At 32.0% G+C, this 22,939-nt stretch overlaps 3 protein-coding genes across 3 annotated transcripts; all 3 read right to left on the bottom strand.

Annotated features, from left to right (window-relative positions):
* Nucleotides 1–259: 259 nt before the first annotated feature.
* LOC141663994 (CENP-B homolog protein 2-like) lies at nt 260–1,828 on the bottom strand. The gene is made up of 2 exons (XM_074469850.1): nt 912–1,828; nt 260–632 (listed from the first exon to the last, which is right to left on the bottom strand). Exons 1-2 carry the CDS (start codon nt 1,826–1,828, stop codon nt 260–262), a joined length of 1,290 nt encoding a protein of 429 aa, XP_074325951.1.
* A 9,427-nt stretch (nt 1,829–11,255) lies between these two features.
* Nucleotides 11,256–13,823, bottom strand: LOC141668349 (uncharacterized). Its single transcript, XM_074475201.1, has 2 exons — nt 12,393–13,823; nt 11,256–11,831 (listed from the first exon to the last, which is right to left on the bottom strand). Exons 1-2 carry the CDS (start codon nt 13,764–13,766, stop codon nt 11,502–11,504), a joined length of 1,704 nt encoding a protein of 567 aa, XP_074331302.1. The 5' UTR covers nt 13,767–13,823; the 3' UTR covers nt 11,256–11,501.
* A 3,771-nt stretch (nt 13,824–17,594) lies between these two features.
* On the bottom strand, nt 17,595–22,659 carry LOC141667746 (uncharacterized protein C57A10.07). The gene is made up of 3 exons (XM_074474355.1): nt 21,604–22,659; nt 19,104–19,228; nt 17,595–18,226 (listed from the first exon to the last, which is right to left on the bottom strand). The coding sequence occupies exons 1-3, from the start codon at nt 22,223–22,225 to the stop codon at nt 17,909–17,911; spliced, it is 1,065 nt and encodes a 354-aa protein (XP_074330456.1). The 5' UTR covers nt 22,226–22,659; the 3' UTR covers nt 17,595–17,908.
* Between the last annotated feature and the right edge of the window lie 280 nt (nt 22,660–22,939).

Below are 22,939 nucleotides of genomic sequence, written 5' to 3'. Positions count from 1 at the left end.
AAAAAATTGGATCATTACCTTATTAGTATATTTATAAATAATAATATAAATACAGTAAAACCTCTGTAAATTAATACTCGATTAATTAATAATCTCTCTAAATTAATAATTTTGTCCGGTCCCGACTTGGGCCAGTTCAAAAAATCATCAATTTCGATAAGATAATAAGATAATAATTTTTTTGAAAACCCTGTATAAAAATATGGTCCCAATAAAACTATAAATTAATAATTCCCTTATATTCATAAAAATATAGTTATTACATCTTTGTAAAATATGATTCAATTGTAGTTTGCTTTTTCATATAATTTAAATCAACATGAAACTCATCCCTAATCTTCCTTATTGCATCCAAAAGCTCGGGTGTGGTGCTTTCATGTTGCATCAAAAAGTTATTAAGCATTTTTGATGCCTTGAGTGCTTCTTTACGTGTAACCGGCTCCAACGGTGTTGTATCGTCTTCAAGATCATCTTCAACACTATTTTCAAGGATGGTGTTTGCAATCTCTTCTATACTCTGGACCTCGGAACATGATTCATTTTCACCCGGATAATCTAAGAAGTTATTAACATCCATTTTATTACGATAACCTAGATCCTTAATCATCACCTCAAGTTCATGAATGTATTCTTCCGGAGTTGTATGTTCATTTAAATTGCTCGAAACTTCATCTATGGCACGAATTTTGCAATGTTAAAAGCACCTTGCTATTGACTCTTGTTTTACATTTGTCGTCTACGTCGCGACTGCATAATTGATAGCATCCAAAATATTAATCTTTCCCGGATCAGATTGTCCCAACTCATAACCTTCTAATAACCCACGATAAAATCTCCTGCGATAGTGCATCTTGAAAACTCTTATAATTCCTGCATCACAAGGTTGAATTTTTGATGTTATGTTAGGTGGCAAGAAGTACAACTCAACATTTTGTAGTCCTTCAATATTTTTTGGATGTGCTGGACAGTTATCTACCACAAACAAAATTCTTCTGCCTTGCATTTGGCTATCAAACCAACGAATGTATTCATCAAAAAGTACACTAGTCATCCAAGCTCTTTTGTTTGCATGATAATGACAATTCAAGCTGCCCATGTTAACATTCTTGAAGCACCGTGGCTTTGCATACTTTCCAATAATCCATAAAGGAATTTTTTCAGAGCCATCTTCATTGCACCATATAACAACCGTGAGCCTTTCTTTGTCTTGTTTTCTTCCTTCAAGTTGTTTCGTAGCAAGAGAGTGATCAGCTTGTAACCTGTAAAACAAACCAGTTTCGTCCATGTTAAAAACATCTTTCATAGGGAACTGGTTTATTTTTTCCCTTATGGACTCCAGTTTCTTCTCCATGTCCTGTACATCAACAGAACCACTTTCTCCAAAGCGACGAAATGACTTAATACCATGTTTTAACTTGAATTTCTCAAGCCAACCTTGAGAAAAAGTGTGCTCCTGATCTTGTTGAGGGTATAAAATTTTCATGGTCTCTTTTGCCTTCTCTAAAATTAGTTCTCCTGTCATATTAACACGATCTTGGTACTGGAGAAACCATTCGTAGAGAACCTTCTCCATATCTGGATATTTTGCTGGTTTATATCGCTTAATATCTTTTCTTTTCTCCAAGTAATTAGCTGCAAGATAGTCTGCTGACCTTTTCAGTGTATTTGATATTATACCTTGACTAACTTTTAGATGAAACTTATTCTCGAGCCACAACTGGAGATCTTTTTGAGTGCATGATGAATTTTCTCTTTTATATTCACATAATGCTTTTCTTGCTTCATCCGTCATTGTTGATTTTGTGACACCTTTTAGATGAGAAACCATTGTTTTGTTTGTATAATTTTTCCCCCAATCTAGTATATACAGTATATATAATATATTTTATGACTACACATACATTGAATACTTTCTATGTAAAATACAATGAATTAAATTAATTCATGTACTTTGAATTTTCCTAATATATATTGAATATTTTCTATGTAAAATACAATGGATTTAACTTATACACTACATGGACTTTGAATCTAATATATTGTACATTACATTGACTTTCTAAATTCATATACATTGAATTAATTGAATTAAGTATAAAATATAAATTGTACAATTCATTTTATTTAAATTTATGTGAATAAAAATTTAATCAAAAGTTAATTTTGTTTGCTACCGAAAATTCTCTATAAATTAATAATTATTAATTTATCGATTAATTAATACCTCTCTAAATTAATAGAATTCTCCGGTCCCAACTATATTAATTTATAGAGGTTTTACTGTATTTGTTGTTGGCAGGATTCGATCCTGAATCTTGGGTAGTGTATAAATAATAATATAAATGTTTGTTGTTCGTGGGGTTCGAACTTGAGAGTTTTAGTATTGTATAAATAATAATATAAATATTTGTCGTTGGCGGGGTTCGAACATGGGAGCTTGAGTAGTGTATATTCTTTTAGTATTGAATCGAACGATCCTTATCACTTAATTAAAAAGATCTGATGGTCATAAATAGGGATAACCAAACCAACCAAAAAAAGGCATACCAAATTATACCTCATTCCGGTTATTATAGTGTAGTATAGATGTAAATATTTTAAAATTATATTTGTTATTTCTGGATATTTCTAATATTAAAATAATTATTAAAAAATAAAAAAAATTAGTAAAAAAACATGCCGAATCATGAAAAGACATGTCTCGCTAAATGACGTCATGGCATGCCCCGTGTCGCTCACTTGCACCCTAATGAAAATGGCATGTATGCTCCCTCACTCACACTATGGGGAAGGGGTCTTTCTTTTTAGCCTAGCCTAGCCTAGCCTAGGTAGTATGACTTATTATAAAGTGCACCCCCTAATTAGCTGCATGTGATCCTCTTCATTATTATTGATTTGTATTAATAGTTTTGTACATTTCATATGCAGTTTGATAGGACCATATATCATATACGTATGTAATATGATATATCATCATCTGCTAAATAAGTTATTATGGTAGACTAATCTTATGACACAGAGAGTAAGAGGAACCACTTCGCAGTAACGCGCAGGCGCAGCATCATGCTATACTTTAGTTTGTAAATTTCCATTATGGTTTGGTGACATTACTTGCATTTTTGTTAAGTTAGTAGCTAACTATTTACTGTTGTGCTGATTTATTAACACCCCCTCACATGAATTCCCTTTTATTTTTTAGTAATATACTAAATTACTAATATTGTATGTGTACAGACTGGGGCGATCTTGAAAATTTGTAGCCCTGGTGCGGAAAAAAATATAGGAGCCCCTTAAATTGGATTTTTATTATTATAAGTGAAGATTTTATTAATCTTCAAATTTCAATTGATGACAAAAGGATGTTAGCGTGTGAAATCCTTCCATTCCATATAAAGGTTGTGTTTTTGCCGCCAATAATAAAACAAAGAATTCCAGCCAATCTAATTTTTAAGTAATCAGTTAATTTACTATTAAACGAGTCTAAACTATTTTATTATTTTCAATGATTTTTATACCAAAAAATAATTTGCAATTTCATATTTTGAAGTTAACAGTTTTTATACCAAAAAACAATTTGCAACTTCATATTTCGAAATTAACATTATTTTCAATGATTTTTATACCAAAAAACAATTTGCAACTTCATATTTTGAAGTTAACATTTAAAATATGTAATTATATAATATGAAAAATTACAAAATTACAAAATTTTGCAACCTCATATTTTGAAGTTAACATTTAAAATCTGTAATTATATATCATGAAAAACAAAATATACCAAAAATTATAATATAATAATCTAATCATAATTTGAAAAAAAATAAAATTTACAATTTAGAACCTATATAATAATTATATTTTAATATTAAAAAATATAAAACATAATATATATATATATATATATATATGTGATGAGCACTCATCATTAGATTTATTTAGTATAATATTTAGAACTCAATTTGATTCAAATATATAATAATTTTGAATAACTTTGTAATCTAATTATCTAGAGATCTTTATTATATAGTTTTAATTAAATTGCCACCACATATCCTTCCATATAAAATTTGAGTTTTTGTAACCAATAAGAAGACAAAGAATTTCAGCCAATCATAACTTTACGTAATGAGTTAATGTACTATTAAATCGGTCTAAACTATTTTATTATTTTCAATGATTTTTATACCAAAAAAATAATTTGCAATTTCATATTTTGAAGTTAATATTTTAAAATCTGTAACTATATAATATGAAAAATCAAAAAATTATAAAATTTTGCAACCTCATATTTTGAAGTTAACATTTAAAATTTATAAATATATATCATGAAAAATAAAATATACCAAAAATTATAATATAATAATCTCATCATAATTTGAAAAAAAATTAAAATTTAAAATTTAGAACTTATATAATAATTAAATTTTAATATTAAAAAATATAAAACATAAAATTATATGTATATATATATATGAGCACCCATGAGTTATTTAGTCTAACATTTAGAACTCAATTTGATTCAAGTATATAATAATTTTGAATAACTTTGTAATGTAATTTTCTAGCGATCTCTATTGTAAAGTTTTAATTAAATTGTCACCGCATATGTACATAATATATAAGATTTCAAAAATATAAGTAGGGCTATGATTCTTTTTTAATAATATACATTTAAAGTATTATTATTAATATTTTAGAATAGAGACATAAATATCTCTTAACATTTTTTTTTGAAACGAAATATCTCTTAACATTATTCACTCATACTTATTAAGGGTCGTTTGGTTCAGAAGTCGATATGAGTTTGAAATCAGGAATCGGGTTAGACTAGTATAGGGATGAGGAATGATTCATGATATGGTTTAGTGCTAGTGCTGGAATGAATCTGTTTTATTTTAAATATAATCGATATTTCAGTTTTGATTCTAATATTATGTGCGAGTATACATTGTATATTAAAATTTAATTTTTACACAATTTACAAATGAAAATTTACTAAAAAGTATATGATTAGTAAAATATAATTTAACCAATTAAATAATAATTTAATATTTTTTAATAAATTAATTCTTACAAACTGACATTAAATAAATATTATTATAATTTTATTTAAAATTAAATAATATATCAAATTTAAAATATGCGTACATAAATTATATATAATTAAAAATAAATCTGATATCTCATACCACTTCTGCCCCAAGGTATCAAATCTGATTTCAAGTAGGTTTCAGGTATGGGTTTCGGCGAATACAAATCATGAACCAAACATGAGGTATGGGTTGCAATAAACAAAACCCACACATGATACCCAAAATTTCTGAACCAAACAACCCTTTAGAGTTATGTATTAGAACTCAATTTGATTTAAATATATAATAATTTTGAATAACTTTGTTATGTAATTCTTTACAGAGATCTCTATAATATAGTTCCAATTAAATTGACAACGTATATGTACATAATACATAAAATTTCAAAAATATAAGTAATTATGATTTTTTTTATAATATACATTTAAAATATTAATACCAATATTTTAGGATAAAGGCATGAATATCTCTTAACATTATTTCAAATTTTGAAATTCAAATTTCAAACATAAGTAGTCTGGGATTTTTATATAAATACATATGTGCACAAAAATTTCACTCATACAAATTTTAAACTACTTTGAAATGGTACTTGAGAAAGCACTACACAATCAACCATCAATGAATGGTTTAAACCTCACTCCATCATCATCGGAAGATTATCCTCTATTAAATCATGTGAGTATATAATTCAAAACCTATTTTCATACATGATCAGCTTTATGTGGCCAGTTTCAAAATGTTATTTTATCATCACAAAGTTACACTATGATAACAGGAAGACAAAGAATTGTAGCACCAAATATTTGGTCAAGTTCTTTTGTAATTTGCATGAATTTTAAATTATTATGTCATTATTGTTCATCAACATTATCTTTCAATTTTTCTTTTTTTTTCTTAGATTCGATTTTATGATTATTTTTTTAGTATTTTTGCACTATTTTGTAGTTTCTTAATAAAATAACTCATCATCTCTAAATGTGCTTAGTACAACAATTTTACGACATGATGGTTCTTTGCTACTCATTTTTTAACATTATCGCATTTAATTTTAATTATTAATCTTAAAATTCTTCTACTAATTTTGGAAAAAATAAAAAAAAATATTTGAAATGTTATACAACTAAAAAATATCTCATTACACTTGAAATTACATGCCAATTGTCTGATAGAAGGTAATTATGTATTATTACTTTATCAAGAAAAAATAATTTAAAACTCTTCTACTATTTATTAAATAAATAAAGCTCATTACAATCATTTTTTGAACAGATTAGCTTATGTTGCAAACTCTACCAGAAGTTATATTTTTTGATAGTGAGATTAGAAAATTGACATCTAAATCTGTGAACAATATAATTGAATTAATATACGTATAATACAATAATATATATATATAATGTTTGTGTTAAATTTAAATAACTCAATTATCATGTCATATAAAATATATTTTTAGGCGGAAAAATGTTCCTAACCATGTTCAAGAAGGCAAAGAATTAACACTTATATTTATTGGATAATAAAAATGATCAAGTTTATAGATGTTTATTGTATTCTATTATTTTTTTAGTACCGGTACCGTACATTTTTTATATGTGCACACTCATTATCTCTTTAAATTACATTTCTTTAATGATTTGCTTAAAATTTTATAATTTTAATAATAAAAATGAAAAAATTTGTTTCAGGTGCTTAGCACGGGCAAGGTATTAGTCAAGTATAAATACTTACTACGTGAGCTTTCGGTATCAAAAAAATAGATTGGAAATCATTAAGAAAAATAAGGCTATTATATTTGAAAACTAGTTTTATATCCAATATTTTTAGTAGTGTTAGATACCCAAAATTATTTCCCAAAATTACACATATCCTAATGTTATTGGTAGAATTCATATATATGCACATGAGATCCATATCATTAGTGAAATATAAATAATCACATGCTGCCAACTAAGTATTTTGGAACCATTTTGGAAATAATTTTTGGGAACGTAACATTTCTCATTTTTTTTTGTTTTTTTGTTGGGATTAAAAAAAAACTAAATTAAGAGCATATAAACACAATCAAATTAATTACATATAAAATTAGTATCTTTTATAACATATAAAGACTAAACAGGCATCTTGACTTCTGGGTAGAAGTGAGCATTTCCCGGTTCGGAACCGAGAACCGAATTGATCAAAAATTGCGGTTCTGGTTCGGTTCTTAACTAATTCAGATCCGGTTCTTGTTTTTCTAGAAAGTTCGGTTCTTGATTCGGTTCGGTTCTTAACATACTAGAACCGTAAGAACCGAACCGAACCGTATAAAAATGAATAAATACAAAAATATTTATAAATATATATATATATATATATTAAGTAATATGTTTTCTTATTTATAATACTTTAATAAATTTTAAGAAAAATATGATTTTTATTGTATTACTCGTTTCTTTAAATATTTATGGAGTTTTGAATATTTTTATAAATATTTTTTTTCTTAAATATTAGAAAGTAATCGAATTCAAAATGATTCACCATTAATAAAAATCTTCTTTTACTAAATTACCCTTAATAAATAATCAAAATTAGTCAAAATTTAAAAAGTAAGAATATAAAATAATATGAAAAATAAATAAATATGAAATAAAAAATAAATTCGGTTTTTTCGATTAAGAACCGAACCGAACCGAAATTCGGTTCGGTTCCGGTTCGATTCATATATATAAATGGATCCAGTTTGGTTATTAAAATATTCCTATTTCGGGTCTCGGTTCTTTCGGCTCGGTTCTGACCTGACACTGCTCACCCCTACTTCTGGGGAGCATGTTATAAATTGCTGAGGTGTACGTATATGGAGATGAAGGTTTAAGAAGGCAGATTGGAGACCGTGGATCTAGTTCCTTTTGACAACCTAAATGCTTGATGCTTTTAAGGCTAAGCATATTTTAGTCTTTCTGAAATACCTCCAATGGGGAAGCTGGTGATCGGTTGAAAACAATCTATGTTTTGGGTATAATATACTCCCAAATAATCCATGCAATGTATTAGTATTAAAGAAAAAAACAAGGTAATATTAATTAATATTTGTTTAGCACCTGAACGGCTGCCCATAAACTACTTGTTCTACTGTATTCCAGACTACTACTTCCTCCGTCCCTTTCAATTGTTTACAGTTTTTAGAGAGTGTCTGACACATATTTTAAGGTGCATATAAAGTATATTTCTATATTTTTTTTTACAATTTTATTTTTCTGAATAAAAATTAAAACATTCAACTTTTATTCAGAAAAAGAAAATTGTAAAAATAAATTACATAATTATACTTCTTATGAACCTTAAAATCATTTTAAGCCGGACATTTCCTCAGAAATGTAAACAATTGGAAGGGACTGAGGAGTACTATACAGTATAATGTAGTTTGATTCTCTCTGTCGTCAAGACTCATCACAGCTGCCCTTAATGACTGCAATACGCTTCAATTACAGGGATCAAGACGCCTTCATGTATATTGCATTAAACTATACTTATAACATATAGCCAAAAAAACTATACTTGGTAACATTTTGCTTTCAGCAAAAGAGATTTCATTGCTTCCCAGCTGACTGAAATCATTTGTGGATTTTAATCCATTACGATTAATTGCAGAAATTCACATATTCCACACATTTTACTGTGACTTAAACACTGGGATTGACTACAATTTATGGATCATATTTTAACTTGAGCCAGGTTTAGAACCTATGACTAGTAGTAAGATAGAACCATGTCATTAGGCTTATTAGCATCTTGTATAGAATGAATTGATCCCTCATTTGAGCTTATTCACAGCTTACTTGCACATACAGATTTAATTATTTGACATAGATGCGTGTACTTGCGTTAGTGTACATTAGAGCAAAAAGACACTGGTATGTTATATTTCTGAAGATGCATACATGACTTCAACGTAAGAACCACACACCTAATTGCCTGTAAAACTACCAAGATTTACATATATTATTCAATCATGCGAGTTTTCATTGGAGTTTTTCTTCTGAACCTTGTTCTTGATCCATTTGATCCCCATCGTCGTTCCGTTTTTGACCTTCTGTGCTCCTCCAACTGCTACTGCCTTGGCCTTACTCAGTCCTGCTGAAGAACCTGTCCCTTTCTTTTTACTACCAACATCTTTATTGTTATCGACGGTGTTAACCTCGTCTACGGCGCCTATGCCTCCAGCGCCCCATTGATCTGCCCAGCTCGGTGCTTCCGTGCCCATATCGACTGTAATTTCCTGCAAAATGAGCAAAATTGTGAGGAGACTAGGCATATGAAGAAACCGGAATTAGTACGTTTATAAATATGGATATCATACTTGGAGTTGTGAGGATGCAACAGAGCTTTGAGGTTTATTATAGTGGTAGAATTTTGATACTAAGAGAGATATCAGGAGAAACAAATATAAAGAGTTCTTGAGAGAATAATTAGGAAAGGCTTAATATGCTTTTCTGAAAGTTGGCATGTGGATAGCCTGTCAATTGTCTTTGTATAATGCTTTTTATATAAAGAACATTTTCCCAACTAACTACAGCTTACCATCTTGTTAAGCAAAGTACATGTTGATCTTTGTTTTTCTGATCTTACCAATAATCTTGCCATATTTATGTTAATTATGATTACAGCAAGTTTTAGAATTTAGGGTACTAAATTGCCATAATGATTAATCTGTACATTTGCTTTCATAACTAAAAAAATACAAACTGAATCATAAATTAAGATGTATATTTTGATAATCATTTGGTTGCCCAACTTTTCTGGACGAAGTGGCCTAAAGGATTATAGGTTAGCGACCAGCAAGGTTACCCACTGTTAACAGCTAAGCATGCCTTAAATTTTGTAAAAAAATTGATAACTTAACCCGGTATCAAAATTATAGTTGAGTACCTCACAAAAAAAAAGAATTAGAGTTGACTAATTAATCCCTTAAACAATGTAGATGATGAAAAATAAAAAGTTGAGACCACCACTGAGCTTAAAGATAATAAAATGTAAATTGAAAAAGGAAAACGTACCCAGAGCCAGAAGTCCAGAACTAATTGATGAATTTAAATTCAATAAATGTAGAAAATAAAGAGAAACATGTACATGTCCAAAATGATCAAGGAACAAGGAATGAGACTACTGTTACAATGATATTATAGGTGATAATTATTTACCCAGATAATATTGAGACAGTGAAAGATGCTAAAATGAGGTAGCAGGCATGTCTCTCCCAACACAGCAGTTCTACAGCTCCATACGGACCACGAGTTGAAACAAACGACAAAAAATGGCTCGCAGTAAGAAACACTGCTCTGCACAAACCGAACCCAATAATTTAATCAGCTACAGTTTATGACAAGTATCAGTACATAAGATAGTTCAGTTCTTAAACACTGCTTACTATCAGTACATAAAATAATTTCGTTCTTAAACACTGCCTGCAACCAAGCCAAGCCTGAAAAATCAGTTCTAATTATTTAACCATTCTGCACATGTATCCAACTTACTTATAACTCTGAGTGTTACTTTCATGATACATGCAAATATACAATCTCAGACTTATATACGAAAGAATGAACTTTCAGGATTCAAACATACTTCAGAGTATTATCCGAGTCCAACTCCTCGAGTAAGGGTAAGGTATGAGCATCTAGTGAAACATACCACGGTATATTTGGTTTGGTTTATGCCTCACTAAAATACCTTGCTCTATGAACCATCAACAATGGTTCATTACTGTTAAAAAAAGCAATCTTTCAATCAAAAAGTAAGAGAAAATGGCATTCACTTGAATTCATCCATGCCCTGTATTTTCTGTTATGACTTGTGAGTCCTGTTTCTACAGTCAAGAATTGAAACAGTGAACAGTGTTGGGCAATAATATAAAGGCTCTCTCTAAGTTGACAACATCATCTATCATCTAGCTCAGATGACCCACAAACTTAGTAAATAGAGCAGTAACTCCAACCCCACCCAGCTGCGAGCAGAGCTTCTGCTCTGCTTCCACCACCACGCCCACATCTTCCACTGTCCACCTTGTCCCAACCCAATAATGGCAAGTACCAAAGAGCAACTACAGTGTTGCCAAAAAGTAATGAAAAGGATTATACAAAATGCCAAAACTAATGCACAATATTAGTGCTAAACCAAAACAAATATCTTGGTGCTAAAAACTTCTGCATAAATTTTGGTGCCAAGACTAATTAAAACAATATTAGTGCTAAGTCTTTAACTATGTATCCCCCACCATGCAGAAACAAAAGCACTAATCTCATGATTAAAAAAACCTTGAACTACTTTATACAGTATCATGATGATCTAAACTATTAGCAGTCAGCTAAGCACATTATAATATTAATACCACCATATTGGATCTTAAGCCCTAATCATTCTGTCCACCCCTTACTTTGGCTTCCTAGTAGACTTTGATTTCTTCATCTTCCTACTCTTGTCATCAAAACTACTCCATGTGTATCCACTTGGTATTGCAAAGGGATTCGCCTGTTCCGGCTGCTCCCCATGATGCTTGCCTGATTTGTTGCCAGGGAGCGAGAACCAAGACCAAGATGATCCTGCTGCAGAGTCACTCTCCATTTCATCCCCAGAAATCCTCCCTCTTCCAAACTGTGCAGGACTTGAAAATGGAGTATAAAATTCTTCAACAGGCGGAAGCTCAACAAACTTTGTGAATGTTATCACCACCCTCACAGTAGGAACCACGGGAATCGCAATCTGTTTAACCAAAGCAGCCAATGTCAATGTTCATTTTTATCAAACACCCGATTCAAATCTCACAACATGCCCCATTCATACATAACAAAGCAACAAAAGCACACAAAATTTGCACTATCTCTCTCCCTCAACATTCCACTAGTAAATTTTGCCCATCAAAATACATTCCTGTTTTAAAATCCTATTGCCCAACAATAAGGATGGTCTACGTATATCTTATCAAGAATTCGAAAGCATAGACCCTACTTTTGAGTTAAACATACATGGTATTCAAACAAGTCCTTAGTTAATGGAATACACCAAGGTATATCAGAAATCAGAAATCAGAAATCAGAAATTAACAAGTCCTTGGTAAATGTATATGAATATATATAGGGTCAACAAACACAACCAACCTTTGCTTCCACATCACATGATAAAACAATAAATCTAAAGCTCAAGGCAGGCACTTTGCTTTATATGCAGTACATAAAAAAAAAAAAAGCCAAAAAGAGAAATATAAAGCAAATAAAATCAAAGGAAATACATGAAGACGATGCCAAATTACAAAACTACCCATACCTTTACAGGAAATGTCCCTGGAGGAAACTTTGTCGTCAACAATTCTCTCATCCGTCTAACAGCTTTCACTTTATTCGCTAGTATGTCAAGTAACGGCAGTAACTCCTCCGTTTTCAACGGAAAATTATCAGTTAACCAAACTGACGGCTTTAAGCTCTTCACAAACTCCTTCTCCTTCGTCACTGGCGGTGGCACCGCAGACACAACCACCGGACACGGCGGTCTCCGACGTTCCGGTATTATATCCACACTCTTTCTCGATACAGAAACAAAATCTCGGTCCTCGCGAACAAAGCTACTGTGTCTCCGCCTATTATTATTATTAGAGACGCTGTATCGCGGATTTTCCGCGACTAAAAAACCGTCATCAGAGTCTTCTTCCAGTTCTAACGGTAAGATCTGTTCACTTCCTGGAGAATCAACGTCAGCGACGGCGATTTTACGTGATCGGAAACTGAATATGACGTTGTGAATTTCGTAAACCCTAGCTTTCCAGTCACCAACACTTTCTGTTTTCTCTTGTCTACGCCAATTCGTACGTCCGATGAGTTCAGCTTTCGTAACGTCCATTCCAGGACGATAAACGCTAGTCTGGCAACAAAATGCAGCTACATCTGCTTCACTTAAAGGCGCTCCAGCGTTCTCAAATGCGTCGAATATTTTGTGATCGTCGTGATTGAGAACTAATAGCGAACCTGCCGGAATGCAGAGATCAGGATCGCCGTCGCCGAGGAACAAAAAGCTTTGGTTCGCGCGTTGAATTTTGAGTCCGTCGTAGCCTGCTAGTGAAGTATCGGCTCTTAAGTTTCCATCGCGTTTCCAGATCTTGTATGTGTCCGACGGAGCGATTTTTCCGACGAACGGAACAATTGAGCTCTCGAAATGAAAGGAGATTTCCATGTAAAAGTCGCGCATACGACGGAGAACAGAGAGGAGCCGTGGAAGACGGCGGCGCCACTTGCACCAGGCGGCGATGTGGTGGTGCTGCACGAGAATCGACGTAATCTCCGTACATCTCCTACACACAGCCTCCTGTAACGCATTCCATCCGGCGGCGTTCTGTAACGAAATGTCGGCTCCGGCAGTCGCGAGCGTCTTCACCGCGAACGCATCGTTGAGACGAACGGCAAGATGAAGAGCCGTTTCGCGATTAGGATTGTCGCGGCGATCGAGGAGAGTGGAGATTTGTTCGGCGAGTTTCTCCTGTTTGATCGAGTTGGACTCGCTCTGAATCTGAGTCGGATCGGCGAGTTTAGGCACACTCGAAACGAGTTTCTTGAGAGTAGCGTGATCGGCGACTACGACGGCGTAGTGAATTGGACTGTGCCGGAAAATCTCCGGCTTTATCGTATTCGCCGGCGAGGATTTAGACATAGTGTGATGGAGAGTGTATGGAATGAGGGGAGTGTATGAAGCTGTGAGAAGATATGGATACAAAATCTGTATGTATATAAAAAAGGTTTATTGGAGGTAACTGAAAATTGAGAGAAAGTGTGGGGGTATTTTGGTCATTTAGGGGGCTTTACCAGCAGTGAATAAGTACTAAAGCGCACGTCTTTTTGTAATTTGTGTGCAGGACAAAAAGGAAGAATGTGAACTCTCTAATTTGTACTACTACAATTTTAATTTGTTTTGAATCTCCAGTTTTCACATATATTTTTTGGATTAAGAGTATAGGTTGTACATTAGCATTTCTTAAGCTTTTTCCTAAAATAATTCTTCTTGAAATATTATTATTCCCTTTAATTTTTTATAAAAAAAATTTATTGATAAAATATTAAAATAAATAAATCAAGCATCGCATATCCAATATTATCTATCTACAGAAGAAATTAAATTTATGTTAGCAAAAGTGGCTGAGATTCCATTTTAATAGAAGATCAAAAGTGTAGCTGATCCAGGAGCTTTTTAATGTAAAATTAATATACAATTTTTTGAGAAAATTAATATTACTAGATAGTTTGTCACCGTCACAGGAGCTTTTTAATGTAAAATGACGTAACTGGTTTATTCAATCTATATATTAACAAGAGAAAAATATCAGTACATACTTCAGGGTATTATTTAATTTAGTACTATTTGTTTTATGATATTATAATTTCTTGTTAATAATTCGGAGATAACTAAATATTTTAAAAATTAATTATTGAATAATTTTTTACTAATTTTTTTTATAAAACACATATGAGATTAAAAAATTTAAAGAAATAATATTCTATCTCCTACTTAATAACATGAAATAAACATAGTCATAATGTATTGAAGTGATAGAATCGTATTTTTGTAATAAATTCTGCATATACAAAACTGTTTCTCGTACATTCAAATTAAAAAAAAATTACTATACCTAAAAGTATTAAGCCCTATCACCAAATATTATAGATTTATATTTTACAAGAGTTTGTATAGTGTATGCTAAATAGTAAAACTTATAAAATTTAGAATATTTTAATTAATGTATTTATTATAAATACAAATAGCCCACCATTATACTTAGCACACAGCAAAAAAATCGATTTTCCTATGTAGAATTTAATTTAATGTGCTTTTTTAAAGGGAGAAGGGGGAAAATTACGGGAAGAAGCCGAAGAATTATGGTCGGTATCGTGGTGTTCAGAAAGCAAAAAGGCCCACTGGATTTGTTTTGGGTCCCACCCTTGCCGTATAAAGCGAAAGAACAGTGACGGATTTGATTACAGGGATCAGGGGTGCTGTTTGGTGACGCATCTACAAAGTCATCCCTAATTTCACTAAAACCCAATTATTGGCTGATTTTATTCTAAATATTGATTAAAATAAAGATGAACACAATCTCCCGAATCCAGGGTCGGTTTGGTTTGTGTACGTCCTTATAAATTACTTATATATAAGCCCGTAAGTAGTTATTTCAAACCGTTTGTCGACCTAACTTATAAGTCGAATTTACAACTTATAAGCTGATAAATTGAATGTTAATAATGACATATTTTTTTCAACTTATTTTGATTTTTCACTTTTTTTATTAATTTTAGTTTTTAAATATATATTTTTAAATATTAAGTTAATTTAAAAGTAATGAATTAAGATAATAATATATAAAAAATTATTTATTTTAGTTGATTTAAGTTAAAAAAAATTTTGACTTGTAAGTAAAATTAACCTAATACTTTTTTTTTGAAAAAATCAGAACTAATTCAATAATGAAAAGCCATACGGCATCTACAAGAACTATCGAGTAGAACAAACATAAAACAGATCATAACGCTGATTAATTTAGTCTTTATGAAGACACAATCAAGCAATTTGTTGAAATTGATATATACATATGTATCGCCTTCACCAAAACCAGAGCTATCGATCGTAATTGCAATCCCATATAAATCTTTATCACTGAATCAAATATCTGAAAATTCGGCAGATCTCACGTCATGTACATCGAATCACACCAAAACACACCAAACTCTCACAATGAGAGAATAAACAAAATCCAAATAAATTGGGAACAAATCTCACCCAACAAAGATTTTATCAAACAAAAATACAATCTTGAACGATAAAAAATCCTTACTCGGAAAGGAGTATTATTGAAAAACACGAATAAAACAAGGAAAATAGATGATTTGGGGTTTTCCACCGGTGAAAACCGATGGAAGCCCCGAACAGCGGCTAGAAAAAAAGAGAGGTTAAGAGAGCTTTTTTTAGGGTTTGAGGAGGAATGACATTTGATATATATGTGAATATATCATGTTAACACACGAGAGTACTCAAAATAAATTAACCAAATACTTACATAACTTATAAGTATTTATCTACTTATCACTCTTAACTCACGATATTAAGAAAGTCTTTTTGAAAGACTTGAATGTGAGACGCTCAATTATCCCTTTTAGAACTTTTCTAAAATCCTTTATACTTGTTCCTGAAGTAGAAAACGTTCCATCTGTTCCTGAATAGCTTCTTTCAAAAGGGCTTCTGCTTCCTCGGTGAATGTCTTGGTAGAAGATATTATTTCTTGAAACTGCGGTTTATTTGTTTTTAGGTAAGTACCAAGTTTTATCGAGGATTGGAGAGGAGAGGTGGAATAAAAGAAAAGGCTCGGGGTGGATTTAGGAGTCTTTGTGCGAGCCGTATGCGGTGAGAGTCGCACGTACGGTAACGAGGGGGGTTCGCGTCTATACGTGTAGTGTGGTGGTTGGGCCTTTTTCTTGCTCACGTCTTTTTTAACTATGAGAGCTCTTTGTATAATTGCGTAAGAGAATAAAAAGAATCTTACGCCCAACAACTCCCATGTCTTTCTCGGTCGGACCGACCATAAATTTCGTTCCAAGTCTTTATGCATTTAGTTTTATTCTAACTGTTTCGACTTGCGAGATTCTTTTTCTTCCCTATACCACTCACTATACTATTGTTTCTTCTATATCTGTAAACTTCTTGTTTATACATTAATAATGACTTTTCTCTACCTGTTAATACAGTTTCTTCATTTCTTTCAATTTATTTATAACATTAATATGTACCTCATCAACCCCCTTTTTCTTTCTTTTCTTTTGATCAGCCTCTTTATATTATTCAATATCTTTAATTGACTGCTTTATGCATCTTGATAAATTCTTAATACCAAAATCCAACACACGTATCCACTCCTACTCAGTACTCGCTAATGGCGACACTGGTTTCTAAAGGAAGTCATATATATACTCATTCTGCTTTTTCTACTTCCATGTAGCACATACATATCAAACTGCAATTCAAATTCAACTACACATAAAAGTTTAATGAATAATATAAATCAGAAACTGCAATTCACATTCGACAGTGCTAAAAATTTAATTGAATATATCTCACTCTTCGCATCCTCCTATCTACATACATTTTACTAGGATCTGCTGAGTAAGACATCCTGAAAGTTGAGATGCTACCAACGGAGACATGTATAAAAGAAGAACAATAACAATCTGCAATATTTTAGATACCCTCATTCCGGTAGTAGTAACGTGAAGCGGGTTTAAATGTTCTATTCAGTTGGTTAGTCTGGCCTAAACATATTATCTTATCCATCCAACAAAAATCTTTAAAAACTTAAACAATAGTCAGAAAATAGTTTCAAAATGTTTAACCATGGCTGGTGATGTCCAGAATCCAGGATCAGTTTATATTGTTCAGAAGCCCTAAACATGTAGATCACGTGAGATTATATAAAGTATAGGTTTTCCCAAGGTTGGATTAATGAAGCTGCTGATTAACAACTGTTACTGTATTAAAGGTACAATTTTTACAATGTGTTCACCAAATTGCTTGCACCGGCATAAAGAGAAGTTAACATCAATCATCAGTATAAGAATAACAAACTCTCACTACTCATTCTAATCGTGGAGGGTTTGTTACATATAGACATCTCTATTATCATCTTATTAATACCTGTATAAACTGAACTAGATAAGACCAAAAAAAGTATTGTGCTATTATTTGGGAAAAAAATAAGTATCTTTTGTTTATTTAAGTACTAAAAATTGTTCAGACAGTAAGAATATAGTTCATTATACCCAAGGAAGAAAGCCATGATATGGAGTTTTCCCACAATATCCGAACAAACCTTTGATTTCAGGACATCCATTTGGATACGGGATTGAGCGATGAAAGGGATCACGACCGATTTTTTTACGATGAAGTGAACCTGAACATCCATAGGGATCTTCTTTGAATTGAGCCCTGACCAATGCTTCGCCTTTCAAAGCTGCTTCTTTGGATGTCAATGATGCTGGGGTGCCTGCATAGAAGAATCTAGTCTCCGGAAATCCAATTGCAGAGCGGTGTAAACGTGTGAACCTCTCTTCCTTAAAATCATAACCTACAACCTGAATTTCACATGAGAAATCGTTTGAACTTTGTAAAAGATAAATAATTTCTTCAATTCAGAACCAGTAAGGTTGAGATATCTTCTCTATGCATTTCTATAATTTTTCGGTAAACGTTGGTGCAGGACAGATTTGTAGAAACAACTATTTATTAAGAAAAAACGATTAGCGGATCTTAAGCAATGAATTATACAATTCCCAAGAATAATTTATCAATATTATTCCCAAGAAAGTGTATAATCAAAGCTAAGTATTGTGGAGATTACAATGCTTATATAAGAATAGGAAACCTAATAAATACCTAATGGACTAAGGCCCGTAACAATTGGGTTTTAAGATAAATAACTTAATTAATTAATAAACTACTAGCCCCACATAAAACACAAACAAATAATTTTAATCCTCTCTAATCTAAATACATATATAAACATTTTCCACTCCCGTTCCTCATCAAACATAAGATCATATTATCCTTTGCTCTCTTCTAAAATGGAAATCCAAAAGTAATTCATATTTTGATTGAATTAATTCAAATCAACCAGTGTAATATTTCTATAATGTTCTAAGAATGTACATGTTAAGATGATCACACTTACACTGTAAAAACACAAACATTAGTTTGAACATATGCATGCACGACAGAATTCGTAATATTGTAAAACACAAGACATGTGTAATGGAATGAAATTAAGAAGGCTATTAGACAATTTAACAAGGAATGAAATAAATAGGCAATAATAATTCAAGAACCACAAGTCAAGCACCAACAAGGGAGGATATGCCAACGAGGAACAAAGATATTGTAACCCATTATCCAATGTAAAAAAAAATACTAAATTTACACGATGAGAAAAAATAAATGTTTTTGTAAACTTACAGTTATATTCTGTGGGTATGATCCAGTGAGTTCACGGAAGCGACAAACACTAAACAGAAGATTCTCAAAACTGTCTCTTGCGTGTTCCTCAGTTAGCGCCCTCCATTTTACACTCTCTGGATTGCCTATACAAAGAATAAATTTAAAATAGAACAATAAGATTTGGCTCTTGAAATTGTAACAAAGCAGCTACCGAGTAGTCTTAATGGATTCAAGTTATATATTTAAAGACTGATTTGTATGCTATAATGGAAAACACTTAAGTACTCTGCCACTCCCTAAAATGGAACAAATAAAGTGGTAGAGTGACATCTGAACTAGCGTCCACCGTGTGTGTTGGAAAAACAGATACAAAGAACCAGAATGATCAACACAGGATTGAGTTCTTCACTAATTTTCAGTAGATGTCTCTTCGTTTAGCAGAACATAAAATTAAAGCGTTTTTTTCTTTAGGAGAGAAATTGATAAGGTGTGGCGTATTATCAGATAAAAGCATGCTCTCCATCCATATAGTGTTACCGATATCAAAGTTTAAAATAAGAACTTCCCACAGCAGATTCATTTATGTGAGGCTGCTGGAAGAATGGGCTAGCTGCAGACATTTGACAACAATTTCAAATTCCAGGGCTGCAGCTACATTGAATCAATACAACAGTGTGATCTTCAAAACCACTGATTATTAGACATGCCTTTTCTGGAAAGCATTGAACCAAAGCACCTTAAATTACAAATTCTTTAGGCACTGGTAAGAAGTGGCGAGCCAGAAAATGCCTAAAAGGAGGAAAAGAATATTTTTTTCGTGATCCCGGGATAAAGAATTTTTCACAAGTAACTTAACATTCATAAAATCAATTTAATACATAATACTTTTAGGTATTTTCTAAAACTTGACAATCTTGGGGTGAAATTAATACGGGTTCTCAAAATCAGGGGAAATGAATGTGAACTCTGAAAAAAATGACAAAAAAATATAGCAATGACAAGGATTATGTGTTCGATATTATTCCAAACAACTTGTTTGTTAAGTTCGCGAAGTCATGGCTGCTCAGGGATCCTGAGCAGTGCAGCTCAGGACCCCTGAGCAAATCAGCCAACTTCTTGTTCTTTATTCGCTTTGGTTTAACTTTCAATGCTCTGTACTCAATAAGCATTATACAAAAAAAAAATCCTACAATCCATCTTAGCCACTCAAATTTCTAATAAAACTTAAAATAGAGGCGGACAACCATTTTTCATCAAAATTACAACAAAAAGATATTACAACAAAATCTAGCCCCTTATGCAGCCACCACTGCTTGCAAGGCAGTTAGACATCACTACGTTTCTAAAGAATCAACAAAATTAAAACTTTAAGACTCCCAAGTACCAATTATAAGCATACAGCATATTTATCTATTTGTTGTACATAAGTATATAAATATATTGTATATATGAACCTATATAAGCTATTTATACCATAAACAAAAGAGTTATTTTTTTTAAAAAAAGGCAACTGCAATGAATACCCATCAACAACGTTGGTATGCTTCTCTTAGTTCCCACTATATTAGAAATAGTCACTTAAAGCCTTGCTCAGAAATAGCCACTTTATTAAGATGGTAATCACATTTACCCTTTGCTCAGAAATAGAAGTGATATACATGATGCAAAGCAGCTTAAAGCTTAAGTGTGGATACAAGACACTACAAACTGATATAATCATTAAAAAATCTGATAAAACAAACAAGACTCAAACCAATCAGGAGGATATTAGGTAGAAACCTTTAGCTAGTATGGTAAGCAACTCAAAATTGTAGCTTTAAAGTCTGCTCCAACAAGATACCATCAATGACAGTGGTATGCTTCTATGACATTCCCATGATCTTGAACACCAAAAACTGAATAGGAAGAAGCCTTTCGGTGAATTTTAAGCTTCATGCAAGATTAGATCTTTAGAGTCTTTTAGGTCTCAGGAATATAGGCAATGGAAAATGGGTGGATGCGGGTGAGCATTTCAAATTTCTTTTCTGTAAACTCCTTGCTTTTAGGGTCTACATATATTAGGTCCTCAGCTCCTTGCTATTTGTTAACTGAAAAACTATCCAAGGAGATGGGTAGACATGATAATCGAATTTCCAACTTGAGAACTTGGATGACAATGACAAACTAAAAAAATCAGGCCTACTTGAGACCTAGGTGCACACAGGTGTAGCCGTAGTCATTCACTAATTTAAATTAAAAATTAGGACTGCAGCCTAATTTAAATAGCTAACGAACATGGAGTCATGGACTACTTTGTAAGGTTTCTCGACTAGTCCCAAAGGCGACTACATTCACTTAACCAAATAAAATAAATATATAATAGTACAAAAACAAACACATGCAGGCATCAAAGTAATGCAGGGAACTGAATTTTTTGGATTATATTTTCAGATGTTTAGACAGTTAAGTACAAAGCGAGTATATTGCATTAATATTTTTTTTAGCATGGTTATTACAAGAAACATGAAAAATAACTCACCGAACCATCCTTTAGATTCAGCAACCGTCCAATAACTCTGTGCCTCGCTACGAGGTCCAGCATCTTTCCGAGTTTCACCTCCACTAAACAAGAGCAAAGCCTCATCATCTTTCGCTGTAATATCTACTCCATCTTTTATATGCGTCACAAAAGTAGCAGCCTGACCAGGATGCTTCTGATAAGCCTCCAAAAACCAAGAATCCTCCTTATCAACCTTGTCACAACTACTACTAGTATATACAGAATGTCCAGCAACCATTACAAGATTCCTTAGCTTACCAAACGGATACGTACCCGATTCCACATCAAATTTCCCCAATTCCACATCAAGTTTCTTTATATTGCCAACCACATGATATCGACGCTCATAGAAAGATAGTATCAAAACCACCGCAAGCCCAAACACCACTATTATAAAGAAAACGACAAAGGGGTGTAGCTTATAGAAGTGCCTAATTTTGCTACCGAGATTCTTAAAAAGTTTCATGGGGTGAAATCTCGATCTTTTATGTTTCCTTGGTTTCCTAACAGTTCCAGATTCAAGATCAAATTCACCTCTAGGGTAAGCTCGAAATGACTTAGGACTATGACTATCTGGTTTAAATTGATGATTTAGCATCATAAATCAAATTCAACTAATGGGTTATTTCTAAAACAGAAAAAAGTACATAACAACCATTCCCACATAGAATTTTAAAGAACAAGATCTGCAAATTTACAATCTTTATCAAATGGGTAATTCAAAGTTCTAAACTTTTACAGAAATATATCATAAAAACATAAATTTAGGAGAAAGATCAGTAAAGTGAATGAAAAATGAATAAGAAAGACTCAAATTTACAAAAAAAAACGAAATTTATATATATACAACAGAAACTGACCCCTGAAATTGCAGAGAGAAACGTGAGTGTGAATGGAAAATAATGAGGTGTTGGGGGATGAGGGGCAAGAACAATCAACGCAATTTTGGGTTACTGCACGTTGTTCATCACTCCAGATTGATTCGAACTTCACTGGATTTTCAGTTTTGCCAACAAAAAATAAAAATAAATCGAAATTATATTTTTTATGACTAATATAACATTTTTAAGCTTGCTAAATAGTCTAATATTGACTTTAAGTAAATTTAAAACTAAGATTCATGACTATAAAAAAATAGGTTGCTTCCAGAATAATTTTTAAGTTATTAAAAACTTCTTTTTTTTCTTTTTTATTTTATCATAAATAACCCGCAGTCGCTACCATTCCGTACATACTGTATAAACTCCATGGCCACGGGCTCACGTAATAATCTGCAAATCACGTAAATCAGGGTAAATCGCATTTCAGCGATATG

Source organism: Apium graveolens, chromosome 6 (genome assembly GCF_009905375.1).
Source record: "Apium graveolens cultivar Ventura chromosome 6, ASM990537v1, whole genome shotgun sequence".
Lineage (NCBI taxonomy): Eukaryota > Viridiplantae > Streptophyta > Magnoliopsida > Apiales > Apiaceae > Apium > Apium graveolens.
Note: the sequence above shows the minus strand (reverse complement) of the source record. Positions and strands in the feature narration are given on the sequence as shown.